This window comes from Moschus berezovskii, chromosome 16, assembly GCF_049115385.1.
Source record: "Moschus berezovskii isolate FMDL1 chromosome 16, NW_MosBer_1.0, whole genome shotgun sequence".
Classification (NCBI taxonomy): domain Eukaryota; kingdom Metazoa; phylum Chordata; class Mammalia; order Artiodactyla; family Moschidae; genus Moschus; species Moschus berezovskii.
The window spans coordinates 44,830,284-44,849,896 of NC_142475.1; the positions used below are offsets into that span (position 1 = coordinate 44,830,284).

Sequence of the window (19,613 nt, forward strand, 5' to 3'; positions counted from 1 at the left end):
GTGGTAGTTTATAACAGAGCCTAGAGGTTGTTCTCATGCTGCAGTAGAAGGAGGAGGAATCAAAACAGAACCAAGTTTTGTTGGGATTAGGAAACAAAGATAAGAGTTTGGGAAGACCAAGGTGGTTAGAATTGTAGGTCAGAGTACCAGAGAGAAGGGAACTGTGGGGGGAAGTGGCAAATATTTAATTAAGAGTGCACTCAAGCATGTATGCATTCTAGAGAGCTGCAGAGGGTTCTTCTTGAGTCTTTGGCTCAGTTCTGATCTGTAGATGCATGGTAGGACCTAATCAAAGTCAGGGAAAGAACTACTGGAGAGCAGTAAGAAAAGAATTTCTGAAGCTCACACGAGGCTGGGAATAGTTTGTGTTTCCACTGTTTAGTTTATAAAGACCTTGTAATACATAGGGTATTGGAAAGTCTTCAGAAGACTCCAAGTGATCCCAAGTAATTTAACTGTGCACCACCACAAAGTCCAAAGCTATGTAGAGGAAAGCCACACAATCCAGAGCCTAACATGTAAAATTCACCGTGTTTGTCATCCAAAATTAAAATGCTTGCCTCACCTTGAATAAGGGATAAAACATCTAGACAGAGATTAGTAAGGACACAGAGGACTTGAACAGCACTATAAACTAATTACCTAATGGACATATAAAAAGCATTCAGCAACATCAGAATACAGATTCTTACCAAGTGCACATAAAACATTCTCCAGGAATAGGCCATATGTTAGGTCACAAAACAAACCTCAGAATGTTTGGAAAGATTGAAACCATACAGAGGTATCTTCTCTGGTCACAGCAGAATAAGGCTAGAAATCAATGACAGAAAGAATACAAAAAAAAATCACAAATATGTGGAAATTAAACAACATACTCTTAAATTTAGCCAACATATCAAAGGAGAAATCATAGGGTAAATAAGCAAATAATTAAAGACAGATGAAGGCTGTATATTGTCACCCTGCTCGTTTAACTTATATGCAGAGTACATCATGTGAAATGCCAGGCTGGATGAAGCACAAGCTGGAATCAAGATTGCCGGGAGATATAATCAATAACCTCAGATAGGCAGTTAACATCACCCTAATGGCAGAAAGCAAAAACCCACTAAAGAGCCTCTTGAAGAAGATGAAACAGGAGAAAAAGCTGGCTTCATACTCAGCATTCAAAACACTAGGATCATGGCATCCAGTCCCATCACTTCATGGCAAACAGATGGGAAAAAATGGAAACAGTGATAGACTTTATTTTCAGTTCAGTTCAGCTTCCCTGGTGGCTCAGAGGTTAAAGCATCTGCCTCCAATGCGGGAGACCCGGTTCGATCCCTGGGTCGGGAAGATCCCCTGGAGAAGGAAATGGTAACCCACTCCAGTATTCTTGCCTGGAGAATCCCTTGGACGGAGAAGCCTGGTAGGCTACAGTCCACGAGGTCGCAAAGAGTCGGACACGACTGAGCGACTGAACAGAAGAGTAGAACTGCGTCTCTTTCAGTTCAGTTGCTTAGTCGTGTCTGACTCTTTGCGACCCCATGAATCACAGCACGCCAGGCCTTACTGGGCTCCAAAATCACTGTGGACAGTGACTGCAGGCATGAAATTAAAAGACACTTACTCCTTGGAAGAAAAGCTATGACAGATCTATACAGTATATTGAAAAGATCTATACAGTGTATTGAAAACCAGTGACATCACTTTGCTGACAAAGGTCCATGTAGTCAAAGCTATGGTTTTTCCAGTAGTCATGTACGGATGTGAGAATATGACCATGAAGAAGGCTGAGGTGCTGAAGAATTGATGCTTTTGAACTGCGGTACTGGACAAGACTCTTGAGAGTCCCTTGGACAACAAGGAGATCAAACAAGTAAATCCTGAAGGATATCAACCCTGAATATTCATTGGAAGGACTGATGCTGAAGCTCCAATACTTTGACCACCTGATGTGAAGAGCCAATGCATTGGAAAAGACCCTGATGCTGGGAAAGATTGAGGGCAGTAGGAGAAGAGAGTGACAGGATGAGATGGTTGGATGGCATCACTGTCTCAATGGACATGAGTTTGAGCAAACTCCAGGAGACAGTGACGGACAGGGAAGTCTGGTGTGCTGCGGTCCATGGGGTTGCAAATAGTTGGATATGACTGAATGCCTGAACAACAAAGACAAATGAAAATAAAAGTACAGTATACTATAACTTCAGAGAAGGCAATGGCACTCCACTCCAGTACTCTTGCCTGGAAAATCCCATGGAGGGGCCTGGTAGGCTGTAGTCCATGGGTTCGCGAAGAGTCGGACACGACTGAGTGACTTCACTTTCACTTTTCACTTCCATGTATTGGAGAAGGAAATGGCAGCCCACTCCAGTGTTCTTGCCTGGAGAATCCCAGGGACGGCAGAGCCTGGTGGGCTGCTGTCTGTGGGGTCACACAGAGTCGGACACAACTGATGCAACTTAGCAGCATACTATAACTTACGGCATTCAGTAAAAGCAGTGCTTAGTGGGAAATGTATAGCAGTAAACACCTACATTTAAAAAGGACAATCTCAAACAAATAACCTAACTTTTCACTTTAAGGAAACCAGAAAAAGAGTAGATTAACCCAAAGCTAGCTGAAGAAAGAAAATAATAAAGATTAAAGTGGAGATAAAATAGAGAATGGAAAGCAATATAGAGAATCACTGAAAGTAAAAGTTGGTTCTTTGCAGAGGTCAACTAAACTGACAAGCTGGACTGACAGAAAGAGCACAGATGCATATAACTAAGATCAGAAATGAAAGTGGGGACATTACCATGACCTTAAAGAAGTGAAAGAATTATTAGAGAGTACTGTGGCTTATAGTACAGTTGTATGCCAACCAATTGGATAACCTACATGAAATGGACAGATTTCTAGAAACACAGATTACCAAAACAGACACAAGAAGAAATAGAAAATTTCAACAAACCTATTAGAAGTAAACAGAGTGAATGTTTGCTTTTATTAAAAAACCCTCCCAAAGAAAGAAAAGTCCAGAACCAGATGGCTTCACTAATGAATTCTACCAAACATTTAAAGAAGAATTAACACCAATCCTTCTCAGACTTTTCCAAAACATAGGAGAGAAGGGAATACTTCCTAATTCATTCTATAAAACCAGTATTTCTCTGATATCAAAGCCAAAAAAAGGCACCATGAGGAAGGTAAAACTGCAAATCAGTGTTCCTTATGCATATAGGTGTAAAAGTCCTCCACAAAATGCTAACAAACTAAATCCAACAATATATTTAAAGGATTGTATACCACAGCCAAGTGGAATTTACTCCAGGAACGCAGGAGTGGTTCAGCATAGGAAAATCAGTTAGTATAATCCACTACATTAATAGAAAATGATCACCTTCTGGGTGATACAGAAAGCACTTGGTAAAATTCAACACCTGTTCATAATAGAAACACTCAAAAACTGGGAATAGAGGGGCACTTCTTCAACATGATAAAGGACATTTATGGAAAACTCACAGGTAGCATCCGATTTAATGGTGAAAGACCAAAAAGTTCTCCTTATATTCAGGAACAAGGCAAGGATGCCTGTTCTTACCACTGCTTCAGCATTGTACTGGAAGTTATTGCCAAAGTAATTAGAGAAGAAAAAAAAATATAAGACATCCAAATCTGGAAGGAAGAAGTAAAACCATTTCTCTATGCAGATGACATGTGCCATATATATTGAAAATCCCAAATAATCTATGAATACAAAGAAAAAAAAATAGAGCTAACGAATTCAGAAAAGCTGCAGTACAAGATGATACAAAATACAGATCTGTTTCTCTATACCAGCAGTATAGAATCCAAAAAGGAATTTCAGAAAACAGTTCCATTTATAACAGCATCCAGAAGCATACAGTAATTGGAAGACCTGTACTCTGAAAACTATATAACAGTGTTGAAAGAAATTAAAGAAGACTCAAGTAAATGGAAAGATATTTTTTGTTTATGGATTGGAAGACTTAGTATTAAGATGGCAGTACTATGCAAAATAGTCTACATATTTAGTATAAAGTCTGTCAAAATTCTGGAGACCTTTTTTTGCAGAACTTGAAAAACTGATCTTCAACTGCTTATAGAATTGCAGTGGGCCCAAATAGCCAAAACAATCTTGAAAGAGGACAGAGTTGGATGGCTCCTACATACTCCATTTCAAAACATGCTATAAGTCTACAGTCATCAAAACAGTGTGGTTCTGGCATAAGGAAGGAGGACCAATGGAATAGAATTGAAAGGCTAGAAATAAGCTAATAAGTATACGACCCACTGATTTTTGACAAGATTGCCCCAAACCACACAGTGCAGGAAAGAATAATATCATCAACAAATCAGGGTTCTAAGATAACTGGATATCTGCATGCAGAAGAATAAACATGGACCCCTATCTCACACCACATACAAAAATTAACTCACAATGGATCAGTGACATAAATATAAGATCTATAATTCTTATAACTCAACAATAAAAAGAAACCCAACTGAAATGGGTAAAGTATTTGAATAAATAGTTCTTCAAAGAAAATGTACGAATGACCAACATGTACGTGAACAAAAATATTCAGCCTCATTAGTAATTAGGGAAATGCAAGTGAAAACCACCAGGAGTATCCTTTCTTGCTCTCTAGGATGGCTGGAATCAGAGAGACCAACAATAACAAGTGTTGTGGTGTTGGGGAGGAAGCAGAACACTTGTACTATATAGTGGGAATGTAAAATGTTTTATTTTCTGTAGAAAAGAGTTTGGGATTTCTTTAGAGTGTTTAACATTGCCATGCAGTTCCACTCCTAGATATATACCCCAGATAATTGAAAACAGTTACTCAAATCTGTGCAGACACATGTACATATTAACACTATTTATAACAACCAGATTATATAAGCAGCCCAAATGGATGGATGAATGGGTAAACAAATTGTGGTACATACACACCATAGTATATTATTTATCTGTAAGAAAAGATGACATACTGATACATGGTATAATGTTATGCTCCTTGAAACCCTTTTGCTAAGTGAAAGAAGTCAAACACTAGAGTCACATATTATCTGATACCATTTACATGAAATAGCTAGAATAAGTAAATCTATAAGACAGAATGCAGATTAGTGGTTGCCAGGTCCTGGGGGGTAAGGAAAAAAGAGGAATAACTGCCTAGTGGGTATGGAGTTTATTTTGGTGTGATAAAAACATAGAGGTGGTGGTTGTACAACATTGTGGCTGTACTAATGCCCCTGATGTCTTCACTTTGAAATGGCTAATTTGATGTTATGTCACTTTCATTTCTATTAAAAATCTAAAATACTTGCAAAGAAGCATGAGAATATAACACATACCTAGGGTAAAAAAATTAATCTCTAGAAAGAGATCCAGAAGTGACAAAGATGATTGATTCGGCAGACAAAACTGTAAAAAGAGTTGCTATTAACAATACTGTCAATGTTCAGGAAGGTAGAGGAAAATATGAAAATGATGAGAGTATAAATAAAAGGTATGAGAGTAGACTTAAATGGGAATTCTAGAAATGAAGAATGCAGTATCTGAAGTAAAAACTACTTGAGGGAATTAATAGCAGACACTGTAGAGGAAAAGGTAAGTGAGCTGGAATATGTAGGGAATAGCAACTAACCAAAATGAAGCAAAGAGTGAAAAGAGAGAAAAAAATTAACAGAGTGTCTGTGAGCTGTTGGATAACATCATAAGTCTAGGATAAATTAATTAGATGTTCAGGAGAAGGGAGGGGGAACAGGAAACTATTAGACCAAATAATGACTTTTCCATTAAATATTATGGAAAAACCCACACCAGCTTTTTGGCCAATCCAGTATAAATTTCATAACTGTGTAAAGCTCAGTGAATCTCATTTCAGAGAAACAATATTCAAATGACTGAAAATCAGTGATAGTAAAGGGAAATCTTCAAATCAGTCAGGGGGAAAAAAAGACATATATAGAGAAATAGAGATAAGGATGACAGAGTTTTTGTTGGAATGCACAAGCCAGAAAAGAGTGAAGTGACATTTTAAACATACCATAAAAGACTAGTCCACTTTGGATTCTGTTCCCTCTGAGAATGTTTTTCAAGAAGTGACTTGTCATACAAAAGAGCTTAATACAAAACAGACTCACAGACATAGAAAACAAATTTATGGTTACTAAAGGGAAAGGTAGGGGAGGATGAGTTAGGAGTTTGGAATTAACAGATACACAGTACTATGTTTAAAATAGATAAATAACAAGGACCTACTGTGTAACACAGGGAACTGTATTCTGTGTCTTGTAATAACCTATCATTGAAAAGAACCTGATTAATATATGTGTATATTTTATATATATTACTAAATCACTTTGTTGTACACCCGAAACTAACAGAACATTGTAAATCAAGTATACTTCAATAAAAATATATTCCAGAGGAAATGAAAAAGAAGTGACTCTTTTGTTTAAAATTTTTTAATTATTATAAAATATTTGGTATATAACACAGAACTTAACATTTTAAGTATTTTTAAGTCTTGTTGTTACAGAGTTGTTAGGTTGTATCTGACTCTCTTGTGACCCCATGGGCTGTAGCTCACCAGACTCCTCTGTCCATGGGATTTCCCAGGCAAGAATACTGGAACAGGTTACCATTCCCTTCTCCAGGGGACTTGCCCAACCTAGAAATTGAACCCACATCTCCTACATTGGCAGGTGGATTCTTTACCACTGAGCTACCAGGGAAGCCCATTTTTAAGTGTATAGTGACATTAAGTACATGGACAGTATTATGCAACCATCACCATTATCCATCTGCAGAAATTTTGATACTCCCAAACTGAAACTCTATACTCATTAAACTAATTCCCCATTCTTCAATCCATCAGCCCTTGTCAACCACCATTCTACTTCTATGAATTTGACTGCTCTCACATAAGTGGAATTGTGCAATGTTTGTCCTTTTGTGACTGGCTTATTTTACTTAGCATAATGTCATTTATGTCATCCCATGTGTTGCAATTTCTTTTTTAAGGCTGGCTAATACTCTCTTCTATGTGTATGTCAGATTTTGTTCATCCATTCATCTGTCAGTAGATATTTGGGGTTTTTCCACCTTTTGACTATTGTGGGTAATACTGCAGTGAGCATGGGGGTGCAAGTGTATGTTCAGATGCCTGCTTTCTGTTATTCTGGGCATATATCCAGAAGTGAAATTGCTGGATCCTATGGTAGTTCTCTGTTTAATGACTGTTTTCCATAGTGGCTGCACCATTTCACATTCCCACTAATAATAAACAAGAGCTCCAAGTTCCCCACATCCTCACCAGTGCTTATTTCTCTCCTTTCTTCCTCCCTTCCTTTTTCCCTCCCTCCCTCTCCTCCTTGCTAATGGCCATCGTACTAGACATGAAGTGGCATCTTAGAGTTTTCATTTGCATCTTTGATATTAGTGATGTTTAATGTCTCTTTGTTTGCTTGTTGGCTTTTTGTATGTCATTGTTTGAGAAATGTCTATACAAATACCTTACCACTACAAGAAAACTTCTAAAGAATGTCCTTCAGGCAGCAGGAAAATGCAAAAGATGAACAAAGAAAAAAGCAGAAATGGTCATTATTTGGGTAAACGTATAATCTTTTTTTATTAATCTTTTTGAAAGGTAATTTATTATTCAGAGCAAAAATAATAAGCTATTGTGAGGCTTATAGAATACAAAAAAGTAGAGTGCATAGTAACAGCTTGAGGGTTGAGGGAGAAATGGAAGGATATTATTAAAGATTTTAATGCCCTTCATTAGGTGGTACAGTATAAAGGTAGATAAGATATATGTCATAAACTCTAGCAATTAGTAAAATAGCAAAACAAAAATTTGCAGCTAATAAGCCAAAGCAATAGATAGAATTGAATATACAAAATAATTAAGTCAACAGAAACCATGAAAAGATGAAAGGACCAAAGACCAGATGGGAAAAATAATATAGGTTCAAACTTAATGATATTATGTAATCCCATTAAATGTAAATAGTCTAGCATTTGCTTCCGCAGCACATGTAAAATTGGAATGATACAGAGATGTACAAAGATGGCACATAAATTTGTGTGGTATTTCATAGTTTTAAAAACGTAGGAAAAAATAAAAATAAAAACGTAGGGTTAAAAAACATCCTGATTTGAAGGCTGAAATTGAATTAAAAAGCAAGATCCGACCATATACTTGCCTGTAAGAAATAGTAACTGTAAACACAAATAGATTAAAAGAATGGAAAAAGACGTAACACAACTGACTTAGTTGAAAGAAACTTGGAGTGGTTTTATTAGTATGACTGTAGGTTTCAGAGCAAGGAATATTTCCTACCTGGGTTAAAGAAGATCATTTCGTAACAATAAAGGGATCAGCTGATTAAGAGGACTATTAGTCCTAAATATTTTGTTGTTGCTGTTAAGTTGCTAAATTATGTCTCACTCTTTTGCAACCCCATGGACTGTAGCCCACCAGGCTCCTCTGTCCACAGAATTTCCCAGGAAAGAGTACTGGAGTGGGTAGCCGTTTCCTTCTCCAGAGAATCTTCCTGCCCTGGGGTTTGAACCCAGGTCTCCTGCATTGGCAGGCAGATTCTTTGTCACTGAGCCACTGGCACCTAGTGGTAGAATTTCAAAACAAACGGAGCAAAAACTAATAGAAATTCAAGGAAACACTCACAATTATGGTCAGAGATTTCAGTGATCCCTCTCAATAATTGATGTAACAAATTGACAGAAAAAAAAGTTTCAAAGATGTAGTTGACTTGAATCACACTGTCGACCAACTTGACCTGGCTGTGTTTACAAACCACTTTACACAAGAAGGGCAGGATACCCATTTGTTCACAAGTTCATACAGAACATTTACCAAGATGGACTGTATTTTGGGCCATAAAACAAATCTCAATAAATCAGAAGGAATCAACTCCTAATATGAACCTTCTCAGATAACAGTGCAATTGAATTAGAAATTATTAATAGAAATATCCTTGGAAAATCTACAATATTTGAAAATTAAATAGCATCTTATAAGTAAGTCATGATTAAAAGAAGAAACGAAAAGGGAAATTATAAAGTATTTTAAATTGAGTAAGAACAGAAACACAATGTATTAGATGTTGCTAAAACAGTACCTCGTGGGAAATCTGTAGCTTTAAATATTTATATTAGAAAAGAAGAAAGATCTCAAATAAATGACGTTAGTTTCCACCTTAATGATGTAGAAAAAGGATAAATTCTCGAGGAAGCAGAAGAAGAGATAATTTGAATAGCTAGATATGTATTAAAGATACTAAAGTTGTAGTTAAGAAACTTCCCACAAAGAAAACTGTAGGTCCAGTTCACCTATTGGACCAATTGGTGAATGTCTAAATACTATAGGAAGAGAGAATATTAGTTCTACATCAACTTTCCAAAAATATTTGAAGTGGAAGGAGTGGTTTCTAAAGACTCCAGTGTCAGCATTAGTGAGATGCAGAACCAGGCAATAGGTTCTGGAATAGGAATAAAAGAAAGTCCTAATAAAGCAGATGTGACCTGAATTTCTATGTAGAAAGTCTGATGGACTCCTACTAGACCTAATGAATAAGTATAGGAAGATTGAAGGATACAAGATAAATATGCAAAAATTGATTGTGTTTCTATACACTAGCAAGGCTTCCCAGGTGGCACAATGGTAAGGAATCCACCTGCCATTGCAGGAGACACAAGAGACGCAGGTTTGATCCCTGGGTTGGGAAGATCCCTTGGACTAGAAAATGGCAACTCACTCCAGTATTCTTACTTGAAAAATTACATTGACTGGGTAGCCTGATGGGCTGTAGTCCATGGGTTTGCAAAAGAGTCTGACATGATTGAGCATGTGCAGCAAGGAACAATCTGAAAAAATTACTATCTAAAAATAATATAAAAATATGAAATATTTATGGATAAATCTAACAAAGTTTGTTAATACTGAAAGCTATAAAATACTGCTGAAATGAAAGGATACCTAAATAATTGAGATCCATTTGATCCTCGTTATTCATGGATTCTGTATTTGTGAGTTGATCTATTTGCTAAAATTTATATGTAATCCCTAAATAATCTTTGCAGTGCTTTTGTGATCATTTACTGACAAGTGCGGAGTGGTGAAAAATTGAGTTGCCCTGTGTGCACAATCTGAACTGGGTTTGAACAAGATGACAGTCTGCTCTCGTTTCAGTTCTCCTGCCATAAGCAGGTGTCCTTTTCTTGGGTTATTTAGTGCCACATTTTATTTTTGTGTTTTTTGGTTGGTGATTTAGCTATTTAAAATGGCTCCCAAGCATAGTGCTGAAGTGCTTTGTAGTATCTTTAAGCACAGGAAGGCTGGGATATGTCTTATGGAGAAGACATATGTGTTTAGCTAAACTTCATTCAGGAGTTATTGTTGGCTCTGAGTTCAATATTAGTGAGTTCAACAGTATATATTAAGTAAGGGATCTTTAGCTAGATAAAACACACGTAAAACAAGGTTATTTATTAATTGACTTAAAAAAAATGTTATGCCCAGATGTTTACAGAAACCTAACCTTTTATTTCCCCAGAAACAATGACTCAGTATTTAATAATTCACTGTTTTGCAGAAATGTTAAAAAACATAGCTATCACTGAGATGTCATCATCTCAATAATTAAAATTGACTATATGTCATGTACATGGGTCGGAAGTCTCAGGTTTGTTAAAATGTTGATTTTCACCAAATTAATCTATAGAACCAGGGGAATTGTCTATGTTGACAGTTTTTTAGTGTCATTCCTGGTGCGTTCTTCTCTACACAAGTTTTACATTTTTGTGTTGTTAAATCTATCAGTTCATCCCATCATGATTTTTAGGTTTCTGTCTAAAAGTCTTCTATGTTGCAGGATTTTGACATACATTTAGCCAAGTTTTCTTGTGCTTTTGTCATATTTTTATATTCTTCACTTGAATACTTTTGGAATTCATTTTTCTGTCTATTTGAGATAGGGACAGAGGAGCCTGGCGGGCTATAGTCCATGGCATCAAAAGAGTTGGATGACATAGTGACTAAAATACCACCACAACCATATGAGATAAGAACTTTAATTTTTCCTAGTTAACAGGCAATTCTAGTACAGCAAGTTGATCCTTGGGTGGTGATTTTGCGTGGACAGCCTTAGGTTACAGCCTGATGTGAAGTTATAAGCTATGTTTTAGTTGCAGCTATGGACAGACAAGTTACGTTTCTGTTAGAGGGCAGGACTCTGTGGAAGGTAAATTCCGTGTTCTTTTTTGACTCTGTTTTCTTTCTTTTTATTTTACTTGGGAATTAGGATGAGCCCCTTCCAGTAGCAGGGAATAGGGAAAGGGGAGCCAGCAGAGAGAGAGAGACTGTGTTCAAGTCATTTTCTGTACCTGTGGTGGACACGGATTCTTCTATGGAGAGAGTTGCTATGGCAGGTGAGGTTAGCCTATGGTTTCCTAGCATCACTTCAGCTGTAATTTAACTACCTTAAAAATGTTGCTACTCTTGAGTTCTGGCTTAGGCAACTTTTGGTATTTTGGTGGATTCTGGTCACATATTTTTTCTGCTGCAACCTACTCTGCATTCTACATTCTGCCAGTGATCTGCTTGCATTTTCCAGAAGGTGATGTGTTTAATGTGCTTTCTTCTGCATGTGTGCTCTGGAAAAGCTCTGGCTCTTTCTCTTTCCCTCCCTCACTAACTTGGTGAATGCCTGCTTTCCTTAACTAATGTAATGTAATGTAATCACCACCCCTTGAAACCTGCCTTTCAACACCCCTTCGCCTAAAGAGTCCCTTTTAAAGCCTTATCTCAGCACCTACTGTGTTGTAGTCCAGTGTATTTGTTCCTTCTGTGTGTGTGTGTTTTCTCACAGACTCTGAACTCCTTAGGAACAAGTATTCTTTGCCTATTGATTGAAAACTATAAACTGTATTATTTTGGCATATTTTGAAGATCATGTCCCAGAGAGTTTAGGACATTTTATGAAGTATAGAAACAATCTGTCTCAAAAAGTAGGGTAGGCCTCTGTTTTGCTGAGTATGCAGATCCTGTTGTTACAGCTATTTTACCAATGTAACTTGTCAGAGTTATGGAGTTACATGTAAACAAACTTTATATCCAAGGTAAATGCTTCCCTAACAGAAATATGAGAAATCTTAAATGTAATATATATCACACTTGGGGATTTTTCAATGGAAGCAAGCTTAATATGTTACAGTAAGTCAGTGGAAAAATAACAGCAAATACATGCTTTTTATAGAATACTAAAGAAGTTTAATAATATGAATATAATCAGCTTATCCTAACCAACATTTTAACTCAGAATATTTTATCTTAGGAAGCCATGAAGTTTATGAAATCGTATCACTGTATTCATTTTCAGTGATAGAGTGCTAAAGATTATTTATATGCAGAGTAATAATGGATTCTTATTGTTCATAGTATCAGAATACTATAATCCAGTAATATAAAAACAATTTTTATTTCTATTTCACTGTCCAGAAAAGTGAGATTCAAGTACTTTCTCAAGGTTATGTGTAGAAGTCAGTCGGTGCAGAGATACCCAAAACAGGCTCTTAGGCTCTTAGGTATATGGCATTTGTTTTCTCAGAAGCAAAGTTTTTAAATTGTGAAATTCATTGTCATTAATTTTATTTACTTCTAAGTAGGTATCTACTATTCCAGCCACCAAATTGAATTGAAGCTTTCTTCAGTCTCTTGAAAACATACACTTATGCAACAATGTATATATATATATCTTTTTTTTCTCACTTTTTGTACTGTTGACTTTTCTAAAAAATAATATGTAGTTTATGGATCTCAATTTTTATAGACCAGTTTTATAATTTTGTAGATATTTAATCAAAATTTTGGTTTAATTTTTTTATTACTACTTTGTCATTGGACTCTGTTCAGTTCAGTTCAGTTGCTCAGTCATGTCCGACTCTCCACGACCCCATGAATCACAGCACGCCAGGCCTCCCTGTCCATCACCAACTTCCGGAGTTCACTCAAACTCATGTCCATCAAGTCGGTGATGCCATCCAGGCATCTCATTCTCTGTCATCCCCTACTTTTCCCGCCCCCAATCCTTCGAACTCTGTTAGTATTGTTAATAAGATTTCTGATTGAATGCAGTAACAACTATGGAAAATAAAGTTTTAATAATTTTGTAAAATAAAATCTGAACTAGGACTAATTATTTTTAAATTTACTAGCTAAACATTTGGACTTTGAGGTTTTATTGAAGTGGGATCTTACATGTATTTTGCACATCTCTCACACCAAAACTTGAACATTAAATCCATTATTGGATTCCATTAATGAATTCTGTGAATCCATTATTGGATTCATGTAATTTTTATGAAGCAGAAAGTTAGAATGAGTGGAATGTAAGTTTTAGTACCATGTTATTATCGTTTTCCTTTAAGGAATTTAGATCAGATTTTCTTACCAAACAGAGCTAAGCTTATAGAGCCATAGTTCAGTTCAGTTCAGTCGCTCAGTCGTGTCCGACTCTGCGACGCCATGAATCACAGCACGCCAGGCCTCCCTGTCCATCACCAACTCCCGGAGTTCACTCAGACTCACCTCCATCGAGTCAGTGATGCCATCCAGCCATCTCATTCTCTGTCGTCCCCTTCTCCTCCCGCCCCCAATCCCTCCCAGCATCAGAGTCTTTTCCAGTGAGTCAACTCGTCGCATGAGGTGGCCAAAGTATTGGAGTTTCAGCTTTAGCATCTATAAACATATTTTAATCACATTTAAACATGCTTAAATCCAGTGCTGTTGCTTTTTATACTGTAAAATCATCACATTATTCTTGCTATGATCTTAATATTTTTTGTATCCTAACAGATGAATATGCAGCATTGCTGAGTTACGAACATTGTCATGGTAGCAGTATAAATGCTGTTTTAGTATTATGCGAACTCATTTTTACCAGACTCAAATGTTTTCTCATTTTCATTCTTCTTTTGCTTTTTGATGTTCAGGTTGCTGTATGATCTGTTGTACTTTAGTATTTAACACTATTATGGTATGCAAGGACCAAAATTTGACTGTGTCCCAGATCACTTTGTATTTTATATAATAACTGACTTCCTGGCACAGAAATGTCTATAAAATGTTTATTTGAATGATATGCAGTAGAATAAGTAAAATGTAGATTTCCTCAACCTTTCTTGACTAATAGTCTTTGCCTTTTTTGTGGTGTTCCTTATTTGTTTATTTTTGCTTTGCAAGCCACTTAGAATGGTTTAATTGTAGAATTAACTGTCAACTGTATTGGTCCTGCATTTGGTTGCTTATGTTCTTTTTTTTTTTTTAGCTTATGCCTTACTAGGTGTTTGTGTAGTATTGTTCTAAAATAATTTCCTAATAATGATTGTGATCAAGTTATTATACCAAATTATTAGTCCTGTAAAGGGTATTAAAAAGTAAATTAAAAGTATTAAAAAAGATACTATTTTCTACATTAAACCTTGTCATAGAAAGTTTATAGATGAAGTTCCTAAAACCAGCTACTTCCACTTATTTAATGTATTCTTTATATAATGTGAGTCCAGTTTAATTGAGCAGGAAATAATCCATTTGCATGTTTTATGCTTAGGTTTTTTTTTTTTTTTTTTTTTAGTGTTTGGCCATAGCCCATGACATGTGGGACCCTATTTACCCAACTAGGGATTGAACCTCTGCCCCCTGCTTTGGAAGGCAGAGTTTCAGCCACTGGACTTAAGTTTTAAAATGGGAGGTGAAAGAAAAACTTAAAAAGCAGTTAAATATGTCTGTAAATGAGATGAAGGAAAAATATAGAATAAGATACTATAAAAATATTCTGAAGCTGTAATAATAATTGTGGTAGACTTTAAAGTACTATATATTTAAAAATTGTAACCTTATAACAACCTGAGAGTTAAGTAGAATATATTCTTTATTAGTAGTAGTGTTAGTCACTCAGTTGTGTCTGACCCTTTGTGACCCCGTGGACTGTAGCCCGCCAGGCTCCTTTGTCCGTGGGATTCTCCAGGCAAGAGTACTGGAGTGGGTTGCCATTCCCTTCTCCAGGGGATCTTCCTGACCCAGGGACCGAACCCAGGTCTCCTGTATTACAGGCAGATTCTTTACCATCTGAGCTATAGGGAAGCCCCCATATATTTATTACTCTTATATTATAGATAAAGGATAATAGGCTTAGTAAATTTAAGTAAAAATAATTAAGACATTTCAGCTTAGGGGAGGGTTTTTTAAGGTAGTAAAGTCACAGACCACAAAAGAAAAGATTGATAAATATTATACATAAAATAGTCAGTAGAAAAAAGGACAGAACTAGTTCCCAGAAGAGGAAACCCAGGTGATCACAAACAGTTTTGTCAGACATCAGATTGTCAGAGATGAAAATATCTGACCATACTACACATTCTCAAGGTTGGAGGGAAATAGCAATTATCATGCTGCCGAGGGAAGGTCATTTGGTACAGTCCTTCTTCGTGACGTTTGGGGTAGTATAACTTTAACTTGTAAGAGTGACAAATTGAAGACAATCTATTAATAAAAACCTTCTATCAGTCGGGAGGGTTAAAATGTGGCTAAGGTATTGTGATGAAAATTACACATCAGTTAAAAAGTAATACACTGAATCTATGAGTTAAATCTCAAAAATATAATGACGAGTGAAGAACGTTGTGAAAATGGTACATCTGTTATATTACTATTTATGTGAACTACAAAACCACAGTCAGGATTATGTATTTCTTCGTGGATATATATAAATGCATATAAATGTGTTTTAGAATATCCGAGAGGGATATAATTTAAATTCACATAGTGGTAGTTTCTGGAAAAGATAAAGGGAACTTAACTGGAATGAATACTGTTTTTCCTTTTTTTAAAAAGTAAGACTAAATGCAAACAAAATACTGATTTTAATTTTGGGTGATAACTGGTCATTTGTTAAATTATTCTAATTTTTTTCCCCAAAATTTCATTTAAAAAAAAGGTATGAAAAAATAATAGTTGGGAGAGCTAGTAATTAAACTTAGGACTTGATTCCCACATCTGGAGCCTTTTCAATTTAATATGCTACCTTAGAATGAGAAGGGAAAAAGAAAGATTAAATGATAAAACAGATAAAATTTAGTTTTATAGCAATAAGAATTATGTGTTTAAGCTAAAATTTCTTGAGAAGAAAGTTATAGGATAAATTAAAAGTTATTATATAATCTTATACTGTTTTTCAATCTTTAAGCATGCTGTTATCATGTTATAGAGAGCAATTTAGGTACTCAGGAAAAAAGTTACCTTAATTTATTGTTTAAAATGTGATACATATTTCTGTTGCATGTAATGGAAATTTAGATGATTTAGATGATTTGAATGATGATCAAATGGTTTGATGATTTGAAATTTAGATGATTTGAAACTTTTATCTAAAATTCATGAAAATAATTTAATCCAAATATACAATCTGATTTCAATCTGAAAAAGTCAAAACTAGTTTTTCTTCCATTTTGTAAAGTCATTCTTCACAAAAACTTTACAGCCTTTTTATTTACAGCTTCTCTCCAAGATAAAATGGCAAACCCCAAAGAGAAAACTCCAATGTGTCTGGTAAATGAGTTAGCCCGTTTCAATAGAGTCCAACCCCAGTATAAACTTCTGAAAGAAAGAGGGCCTGCTCATTCGAAGGTAAGGTTCCGAAGAGAGGTGGTGAGCCATGCTTATCAAAATCTGTGAGATTTATCATCTCAGGTTTTAACTGTGCTTTATTTTGGGGGGAGGGGGTAGTGGATGGCCTAAAGGCTCTCTTAGTTCTCTTTTAAAGTATTTTAAAGTCTGTAACTGTATATATAGCTCATTATGGTTTGCAGAGTTCATTCTGATATAGTACTTCACAAAAATCTTAATAAAACCACATGAGATACAAATTTTTGATTTCCATTTTGTAAATTAAGAAATTCAGGCACAGAAAAGCTAAGTAACTTGCTTTATAGTTCATGAGTGCCAGCTCCAGCACTTGTACATGTATTCTGTGGCTTCCAAGTATGGTGCTTTTCCCATGACATAGTAATTGATAACCTGAAAATCGTTGCAGAGTGAAATATAGCAACAGTTACTTATTGAGACACCTTTTCCAGTAGGATGTTTAATTCCGAGATTCATCATTTCTAAAAGCTGTGTATACCAGTTTCGTTGTTAACTGTGTATTCATTTATAATACTGTTCTTTTAAATGTAAAATTGATTTATATTTTTATATAGCCTCATACATACATGTTTATTTGTGTATACATTGCAAAGAAATTATGACTAAAGCATTTATGCTTGAGCTCTGTCATTCTGTTTTTAAAAATCTCACTTGTGCACACATATCCTTGGTACATTTTTAATCTTGGATATTGGAGATTATGATAATGATTATACATTTTTGTATGCAATGTGGAAGCAATTGATTCTCTAAAAGTTGGTTAATCTTCATACAGTACAGGTTATTGGATTATTTAATTGTCTTTTAGAATCTCCTTCAAAGTAAGGGAAATGAGATGAAACTGAAATCTGTCCATTTTGTTCCATATTGGAGACTTCTATAGAAGAAGGATTTCTAGGCAGCACTTTAATTTGTTCAGAATGTCTTTTGTTCAGAGAAAAAGATAGTGGCCTTTCTCTTCCATACCTGTTAATTCATATCTATTACACACTCATTCTTTCTACCCTTAATCTTGTTGAAGTGTTTGAATTTCTTATAGTGTCTCATGTTTTTTCACATCTGTCAGATTTGAACACACATCTCACATCTTTCAAACCTTTGTGAAACTGCTCCCTCCACTGGGCCTCTAGCAGTTCCTGACTTTCTTAGTTGTTACTGTGCTGTGCTACTGTGATGTATGAGACCATTTCCTTAGAGTAATAAATACTTTCAGTTCAGTTCAGTCCGCTCAGTCGTGTCCGACTTTTTGCGACCCCATGAATCACAGCACGCCAGGCCTCCCTGTCCATCACCAAATCCCGGAGTTCACTCAAACTCATTATCCTACTACAATTCATAATTCCTTTAGTATGTCTCCTATCTTTTTAATTCTCATTGCCAATTCCAGGAATTCTTCCTTGAGATAGACCCCCAGGTTTGAATTTCATGTTAATAGACTAACCGCCCATGTGACATCATACTAGTCATTTGCTGACCTCTGAGTGATTGCATCAAATTCCTCATGGCTCACTTTCACTCTCTACAATATTCATCCTTAATTTTTGGTGATATTGTCTAAATGATGATTATTTCATCATGCTGACATTTTAGTTTCTTACATTTCTCCAATTATCTTGTCTTCCATTCTCCTTCAGCCACTCATTCCTGTGATCAAAGTCTTGATTTTACCATTACTGGTAATTGCAAGACCCTCCAGAATTAGAATCACAAGCGTTCATTTGTCTCTTGACACCTGGTTTATTCCGTCTGATAGTCTGCTTTCAGCAGTCCTTCCACACTACAGGTCCACTGATTCTACCACCTTTTTACAGTTTTTCACTTACCTCAGTCTTCATGTTTCCTTTTCCAGCTCTCTTCCACTTTTGATTAGACCATGCTTAACAAAATCCCAACCAGAATCCCAACTCTGCCGTCCCTTCTGAGGTATGGATGAACGACTTTTATAGAGGACAGCGAGTAGTTGTTTCTGTTTCTTTACTGAGTCCCAGCCCCTCTTTGCCTAGTCAAGGTCGTTCCTCCAGCTTTCTCTCCCTTCTCCTCCCTTAACTTTCTTCTGTGTCATCAAATTCTGCTTCTAATGGACTGGGTTTGTTGTGGCCCACATTCTTCTTTCTAGACAGTCCTGGATTCCCTTGGGTTTTAAGGAAATCTGGAGATTCCTTTGCCAACCTCCGCCTACTGCTCTGGGTCTTTGGTCATAGACCACACCATTTAGCCTGTTGCTCATCTTAAAAAGAGTGAGAACTACAGTAAGTAGCGTATTCTTGAATGAAAGGCAGTACTTAGGAGTCTTAGTTTAGTTCAGTTCAGTCGCTCAGTCGTGTCCAACTCTTTGCAACCCCATGAACCGCAGCACGCCAGGCCTCCCTGTCCATCACCAACTCCCGGAGTGCACCCAAACCCATGTCCATCGAGTCAGTGATGCCATCCAGCCATCTCATCCTCTGTCATCCCCTTCTTCTGGCCTCAATGTTTCCCAGCATCAGGGTCTTTTCCAGTGAGTCAGCTCTTCGCATGAGGTGGCCAAAGTATTGGAGTTTCAGCTTCAACATCAGTTCTTCCAATGAACACCCAGGACTGATCTCCTTTAGGATGGACTGGTTGGATCTCCTTGCAGTCCATGGTACTCTCAAAAGTCTTCTCCATCACCACAGTTCAAAAGCATCAGTTCTTCGGTGCTCAGCTTTCTTTATAGTCCAACTCTCACATCCATACATGACCAGTGGAAAAACCATAGCCTTGACTAGATGGACCTTTGTTAGTAAAGTAATGTCTCTGCTTTTTAATATGCTGTCTAGGTTGGTTTTAAGTCATAACTAATTTTAATGTTAATATTAGTTGGCTAAGTCTGAATCCTTTTTGTGAAAAGTAAAGTCATTTGCA

General features: G+C 36.3%; 1 protein-coding gene across 12 annotated transcripts in view; it reads left to right on the plus strand.

Annotated features, from left to right (window-relative positions):
• STAU2 (staufen double-stranded RNA binding protein 2) overlaps positions 1-19,613 on the plus strand; it is a 322,176-nt gene that overhangs the window by 12,627 nt on the left and 289,936 nt on the right. For 3 of the 12 annotated variants that reach the window (XM_055431760.2, XM_055431764.2, XM_055431762.2), the window contains 2 exons: positions 11,332-11,458; positions 16,567-16,712. The exons of 3 other annotated variants lie outside the window; for them this stretch is intronic. In XM_055431760.2, the coding sequence (XP_055287735.2) occupies positions 11,332-11,458; positions 16,567-16,712 (273 nt within the window). The remainder of the gene's footprint in view (positions 1-11,331; positions 11,459-16,566; positions 16,713-19,613) is intronic. 6 more of the 12 variants (XM_055431769.2, XM_055431765.2, XM_055431766.2 and 3 more) reach the window with 3 other exon arrangements.